At 39.8% G+C, this 8,041-nt stretch overlaps 1 protein-coding gene across 1 annotated transcript in view; it reads right to left on the bottom strand.

Annotated features, from left to right (window-relative positions):
- Positions 1–7,753, bottom strand: part of LOC125037299 (tubulin alpha-2/alpha-4 chain-like) — a 28,494-nt gene extending 20,741 nt beyond the window's left edge. The window contains exon 1 of the mRNA XM_047630367.1: positions 7,609–7,753. Coding sequence (XP_047486323.1) covers positions 7,609–7,611 — 3 coding nt within the window. The 5' untranslated portion in view covers positions 7,612–7,753. The remainder of the gene's footprint in view (positions 1–7,608) is intronic.
- Between the last annotated feature and the right edge of the window lie 288 nt (positions 7,754–8,041).

Below are 8,041 nucleotides of genomic sequence, written 5' to 3'. Positions count from 1 at the left end.
TACATATCACTCCCGCCCTGACATAAACGTACACGATATTGACACTTAATACCAGAGGTACTGCAGTACACGCTGTACATCTACCAACGCTACCACGGCAGTCGCAACCACGCCCCTCGAACCCTCCTTACCCCCCCCCCCCCCCCCCCCCCCCCCCCCACCCCTGCAGCAGGTGCCTGTGTGCCGACACCCGTATTGATCGCCTCAGGCACTGGGCTCTCGCCTTCTCTCTCTCTCTCTCTCTGTGTCATTCTTTCACTCATTCTCATTCGCTTTCTCGTTCTAATTCTCTCTTATTATATGTTTTCTTTCTCTTATTCTTATTCTCTCTCTCTCACTCTCTTTCTTTCTCTCTCTCTCTTATTATTATTCTCTCTCTCTCACTCTCTTTCTTTCATTCTTTCTCTCTCTTACTCTTATTCTCTCTTTCACTCTCCATTTCTTTCTCTCTCTTCTCTCTCTCTCTTCTTTCTTCCATTCTTCCTTTGTTCTGTTGTTCTTATTTACTTGTTTAATTATTCCTTTTCTTATTTGGTAATATTTTAATCTTTCTATTTTTTTTTCTTCTTCTCTCTGTTCTCTCGCATTTTCATTTATTTATATTTGCTCCTTTTCCTTTGTTCTTCTTCTGGGTTTCTCCCTTGTTTTCGTTCTCTCCTCTTCTATTTTTCCCACCTCCTTTATTCCTTTCTTATATTGTTTTGTTTTTTTTCATTTTCTATTTTTCATTTCACTTCTTCGCTCTCTCTCTCTCTCTCTCTGTCCTTTCCTTCCTTCCTTCCACCCTCCCTCCCTCCCCACCTCTCTCTCTCTCTCTCTCTCTCTTTCTCTTTCTCTGTCCTTTCTTTCCTTCCTTCCTTCCTCCCTCTCCCTCCACCACACCCCTCTCTCTACCCCCCCCCCTCTCTCTACATATATACATACATACATGCACAATACCCACTTTCAGCATACACGTGCAACCGCGAGCATATCGCATACCCCCACTTAGTCATGCACTCTTTCAGAAATTGTAAAACCACTGTCGTAACAAATTTTTAATTCCTGTTTTGTCTTGTTGTGATAAATGACATTTTGAGGTTAACCTTGCACTAAAAATACGTGTTTTTTTCTCCCATGACACTGGAATTGGTAAATTGTTATTGTTATTATTTTTTCTTACTGTTATTGCTATCATCGGTCGTAACTATTATCATCATAACTGTTATTATCATTATGATTATCATTATTATTCGTATTATTATTATTACTATTATTATTATCATTACTATTATTTGTATTATTATCATTATTATTATTATTATCACCACTATCATCATTATCACCATTATTATTACTATTATGATCCTGTTACTGTTATTATTATCATTATTATTATTTTGATCTACCATTTTTGTTATCATAATTATCATTGCCATCACCGCCTTTTTCATTATTACCATCATAATCATAATAATTATTATTGTCATCATTATGATTTATATCATCATTATCACTATTTTCAAGATCATTTTTATCATTGCTATCATTATCATCATTATTGTAGTAATTGTTGCAGGAGAAAAGGCATCAACAATATGATTCTTTTTCATGTTGTTGTTACTGTTACCATTATCATGAATTACTTCTTTATTGCAATTGAAATTATTCCTTTTATTGTTCCTGTTTTTATTTCTGCTTTCATCAGTATCTTTGATATCATTATTATCATTGTCATTGTTATCATAATAATAATAATGACAATAATAATGATATAATGATGATGATGATGATGATGATGATGATGATGATGATGATAATAGTAACATTAATAATAATAATAAGAGTAACAATAATAATAATAACAATAATGATGATAATGATGGTGATGATGATAATAATAATAAAATATAGCAGTTAATAATACTGATAACAACAACGGCAACAAGAACAATGGCTACAATAATAATGATAATTACAGGCAAAATCACAGGTTCGAGATTAATTAATTATTCACATCTAATGGTGATGTATAACTCCAGAACATGCATAAATATTCAAAACTGTGTGTGTGTGTGTGTGTGTGTGTGTGTGTGTGTGTGTTTGTGTGTGTGTGCGTGTTCGTGTGCGTATGTAGGTGTTGTGTATATAAAAAAAAAAAAAAAAAAAAAAACTTTTCCTATTAGGACTAAGTTTTTACAAACCGTTTCATTAAGTAATTTCCGGCATCAAGTTAATGCATTCTGTCCATGAATATATTTTAGATTAATTATACCCACGTTGCTAATCAACCATAATTAGTGAAGTTTTTCCTGAGATTGAAGAAAATGTTCACCCAAATCCTTATAATGAAAAACGTGTGCGTGTGTGTGTGTGTGTGTGTGTGTGTGTGTGTGTGTGTGTGTGTGTGTGTGTGTGTGTGTGTCCCCGTCCGTCTGTCAATACGTGCATACATACATACGTTAGTGTTATAGACATGTATCTCCGCGCGTAAACATGTGCATGCGTAGGTATACTTATATCTATGTGCGCATGTCAGTGCATGTGTACGTATAATAAAACCGACGCCTATATACGCTTAAAGCACCCCCCCTCCCCCTCCCCATCCCCCTTCCCTGCCTCGTTCAACACAGGCTGACTAAATTACTCCCAGCCACCAATATATTTACTGAGATGCCATTACACCCTTTCCTGACATGCAAAGTGACGTACACACGCACATGGTGACTTCCTCCTGCATAAATAGGCTGTGTATGATTTTTGTGTATTATTTGTGTACATTCTACGTGTGGTTGTGTCATTTCTTTTCTTCTATCTTTTCTTCTCTATCTCTCTCACTCTCTATAACCCTTCTCTCACTCTCTTCTCTATCTCCCTTCTTTATCTCTCCCTCTCTCTCTCTCTCTCTCTCTCTCTCTCTATCCCTTCTCTCCCTCTCTTCTCTATCTCCCTCCTTTCTCTCTCTGTCTCTCTCTCCCATATATTATTAATCTTGAATTCGTATTTTCTCAAAAGCTTTATTCCCCTTTTATAAAACACAGGCACCCCCATTCGCTTAACCTGATGATCTATAAACACACACACACACACACACACACACACACACACACACACACACACACACACACACACACACACACACACACACACACACATACACACACACACACTTGTCACGCACAAAAGCCATCTAGCGGCTACTCGAGCAAATAGGCGCTTCGCTTTTGTTTCCGCCTTGTCAATGTCCTTTTGAGGAGCCCTTTTGTGTACCGTCTGACAGCTCTCCCGAAAAAAAGAGAAAAATACAACTAAAAAAAAGAAAAGCGCTATTGCAAAGGGGCATCGATTTGCATTGACCTAGTTCAAGGATACAACATTAGGGCAAAAGTGAAGCGAATTCAGTCCTGGAAGCCATATTAGCTCTGAAATGATGAGTCACTCTTCAACAAGGCAAGATCAAGCACACCAAAGTAGTACAGGAACTAAAGAGGTTTCAGCGTTGTTCCTAATGCATTCTGAAACCTTTTTTTTTCATTATCCATTTTAACTCGTTGTCTGGAAGTGTACTAATGGGTTCAGAACGAAATCATGCATTCTCAGCCACGCTATGAGTCCGCCATCCCCCAGAAAAATGGCTGCGTGACTGAAGCCTTCTGGAAAATTCGGTAATTGGCCTATTTCTCCCATAATGACACTAACGATCGCTAACTACTCTCGACGTCGTTAAGGGTTATTGACGCAGGGAAATATATATAAATAAATGACCTGTAGAGTGGATTAGATAGATTAGCAGATCACGTGACCATTCACTCAAAGGCCAAAGAGGAACATTACTTCGTATTATGTATGTTTGGTTTTTGCAATTGATGTGTTGTATATGTTTAGGTTATGATTACAGTGTTGTTAGAACTTATCTGACTGTAGACAACTGCGCGAACATACAAATGCACAGGTGTTCCCAAAACGTGAAACACCTTTACGTGAGTGTGTGAATCCACATACGTGTACGTCTACATGCCTTGATACTGCATCGCTATTACGTCCATGTGTGTGTGTGTGTGTGTGTGTGTGTCTGTGGCTGACAGCGCACATACCTCCGCCCCGGCTACCGCATCGTTCAAATATCGATTGCATTCGTGTGATGGTGACGCTGAAACTACACTATAGTGAACTTTTTTTCGTGGTCTGTGATAGTGAAATCTATGGTGTGGCGATGCCTTGTGGTGAGGTGTTATTGCCGTTTTGTGCTGGGATTTTTTTGTTTTTGTTTTTGTTTATATCATATTGCACCTGATAGTTTTCTTTATTTTTGTTTTAATCAAATTATCGTTATTACTTCTTTCAAACAATTTCCTTTTCCTATATACTAGAAATTGTAAATTGCCCTCTTGTTCTGTTACTTTCTTTATTTCATTTTTTTTTCTTATCCGCAAGTTCTTTTCTCTCTCTCTCTCTCTCTCTCTCTCTCTCTCTCTCTCTCTCTCTCTCTCTCTCTCTCTCTCTCTCTCTCTCTTTCTTTCTCTCTCTCTCTCTCTTTTCAGATATAATCATTTGTCTCAATAAACCTGTCAAAGTCTGTGTGTGTGTGTGTGTGTGAGTGTGAGTGTGAGTGTGTGTGTGTGAGTGTGTGTGTGTGTGCGCGCACGCGCGCGTGTCCGTGCTTGCATGTGTATGCATTTGTATACGTGTTTGTGTTTGTGCCTATCTCCTCCTTCCTGAATCCCTTCCTTTCCCCTCTCACTTTCTCTTCCCCTTTCCTCGCGCCCTCATTCCCCTCCCTCCCAATTTCCCCTCACTCGGCCGCCCATCCAATTATAATTTCCCCTCGAATTTTGGGCCTTCCCTCGCCCCTTCCGCCTCTCCATTACTCCGTGACTGTTCATTGGTCTAAGAAAGCGATTTGGCTCAGGGATAGGATATCAGTATTATCATGAATATGTATATATGTATATGCATAGGGATATGGATATGGATATTTACATACGTGTGTGTGTATGTCTATATATATACATATACATACATACATAAAATATATTTATATATATTTATGTGTGTATGTGTGTATGTATGTATGTGTATGTGTATGTGTGCGTGTGCGTGTGTGTGTGCGTGCGCACACATTTATGCATGTATGAGTGTATGTCACGTATATCCACACACACACACACACGCGCGCGTACACGAACACGCACACACACACACACACACACACTAGCACACACACACACACACTAGCACACACACACACACACACACACACACACACACACACACACACACACACACACACACACACACACACACACACACACACTAGCACACACGCACACACGCACACACACACACACACACACACACACACACACACACTCACACACACACACACACACACACACACACTAGCAGACGCACACACATATCCATACACACACACACACATACACACACACACAAATATATATATATAAATATATATATATATATATATATATATATATATATATAAGACAGTGGTTAGTGATAGGAAAAGAGAGATGATGAGCGAATTAAAGAGAAGAAAAAGGAAGCGGACAGAAAAAAGGAGAGAGAGAGAGAGAAAGAGAGAGAGAGAGAGAGAGAGAGAGAGAGATATAGAGAGAGAGGGGGGGAGCAGAGGCAAAGGGAGAAGGAGGAGGGGGAGGAGGAGGAGGAGGAGGAGGAGGAGGAGGAGGAGGAGGAGGAGGAGGAGGAGGAGGAGGAGGAGGAGGAGGAGGAGGAGGAGGAAGAAGAAAAAGAAGAAGAAGAAATAGAAGAAGGGGAAGAGAAGAAAGAAAGAAGGGAAGAGACGAGACGAGAAGGGAGAGGGAGAGAGACCGAGAAAATCTAGTAAACACCTCGATTGATAAACACACAGACAAACGCGAAGAAATGACTGACATGTCTCATCCAACGCATTTCAATCTAAAATAACAAACTCAGAAACTTAAAAAGTGAATCATAGAGGAGCAATGTCGCAGATAAATGCCGTGATAATGATTAAAGTGACAATTAATTATAAGTCGTCTGGGTGATTATGCTAAATAATACTGAAATGTTTTGAAATTGTGATCTGTTTCTATAGTAATGATATTTTTTTCATATGAAAATAAGAAAAAAAAAATAGTTAAACATCGTAAAGAGAGATACATGCATCGGATCTTTAAATATTTTCGATGAAAACATCAACTTTAAAACACTCGAACAATTGATGCCTCTTTGTGCAGTACGCTCCAATAATTCTTATTAACAAACACCTGCAGATGCCAGTGCAAGCATAGCACTTGATTTAACTTATAAAACAATGTTGAGATAAGCGCTTATATGTCAACATACCACATACGCCATCAGTAAAACATGTACATTGCGATAGTGTTGCGTTGTTTATATGTGGTGAAAATGACGAAGTTCTGTATCATTTGTATATAGATGCAAGAACTACTCACATACGCATTTTGTTTGTTAGTGAGAATGTAGGCAGTTTGTGTGTGTGTGTGTGTGTGTGTGTGTGTGTGTGTGTGTGTGTGTGTGTGTGTGTGTGTGTGTGTGTGTGTGTGTGTGTGTGTGTGTGTGTCTTCCGTCTTGGCTTGTAATAAATAATACCCAACTGGCAACTTGAACCGAATGCAGTAGCCGAGTCTTCCGGCACCACAGGCTTTAGATTTTTTTTTTTTTTCTAAGTAACTTCTCGACTTCCTGGGTATCTTTAAGACGCCTGGACAACTAGACTTTATTTCCGGATACTTATGTTTCGTAATTATAGCTCTATATTATCAGTTGTAATGCGTTGTGGTTTTCATATTCATAATCGTTGCCTCGTCTCTTCTATCCTGCGATCAGGAACAAATATTGATTTCCGCGGGGATAGGACCAAGCGAACGTCACAATCACGGGAAATATAGGAAAAACCAGATTATTAAAAGGTCATAACACGCCATTCATTACGTGTAAGATACATGATAGCATATGATGTTAAATCTTTAGGCTAATTGGCTTCAGCGCAAGTTCCGCTAATGCACCAAACACTAGTATAAATGACCTTGTACAACTAGCATGTCTAACCTTACAGTGAAACCTGAATGTAGCAATTATGAAGGACCTATTTTTAGCAACTTGCAATGGATATAACATGAGCCAGCCTCTCTTGAAGTGCTTGCCCTGACAGCTGTTTTATGTCAGGTGTTCAAAAGCCTTTTTATTGTTTTTATTTTTTTTCAGCAAAGAAAGTCGAACCCCGCTGTCGAGAGGGACGGTAAATGTAATCTCTTTTTTGATTGGCTATTGGGGTCAGAAGTTATAATCTAAGGACCAATCAGTGGGATAAATTAGTGATGACAATGATAATAGTGCGAGAAGTTTCGTATCACGTGACCTGTCGGCGGGGCGATAGAGGTTAAAGACGTTGTATGTATATATATATATATTTTTTTCCGTCTCTCCGTCGCTCTTGTTTTCGATCAATAGTCATTCAGTGCGTTGATTCTCACTCTACAGATCGATCTGTAAATCAACTCCACAGAGACACGGAAGGACAAAATAGGACGAAAGGATAAGACAAGAGAAATGCTACACACACAAATTAAAAATAAATACATCAACGGACTTCCAACTCACCATGGTTGTTGTTCAAGAGAAAATTCCCCGGTAATCAAAAGAGAAGCAAGATGATTGTCAGCCCTCCTGGCTTGCAAGAACTATAAAGCGGCAGCCCTCGCAACACTCACGGCTCAACTACTCGACTTGCGCTGGGTGGGGCTCTTTTGTCGGGCTGTGCAACCTGCGCGCGCAGCTATCTCGCCTAACTCCATTCCCTCCCCTCCCTCGGCTCCTCCCTTCCCCTCTCTTCCCTTGTTTCTACCCTCCTACTGCTGTTCTCCCCTCTCTTCCCTTCTCCTATCCTCCTTTCTATTCTCCCCTCCTCTTCCCGCTTTTCCTTTCCCCTCTTCCCCACGCCTCCCATCGTCCTCTTCTCTCCCCTCTTTCCTGTCCTCTTCTCCTCTCTTCCCCTCCCCCCATCGGAGTCTTGCGCCCTTCTTGTTCTCAATAT

Source organism: Penaeus chinensis, chromosome 23, assembly GCF_019202785.1.
Source record: "Penaeus chinensis breed Huanghai No. 1 chromosome 23, ASM1920278v2, whole genome shotgun sequence".
In the NCBI taxonomy this organism is placed as follows: Eukaryota; Metazoa; Arthropoda; class Malacostraca; order Decapoda; family Penaeidae; genus Penaeus; species Penaeus chinensis.
The sequence above is the reverse complement of the archived record's forward strand: the minus strand, read 5'-3'. Positions and strand labels throughout refer to the sequence as shown.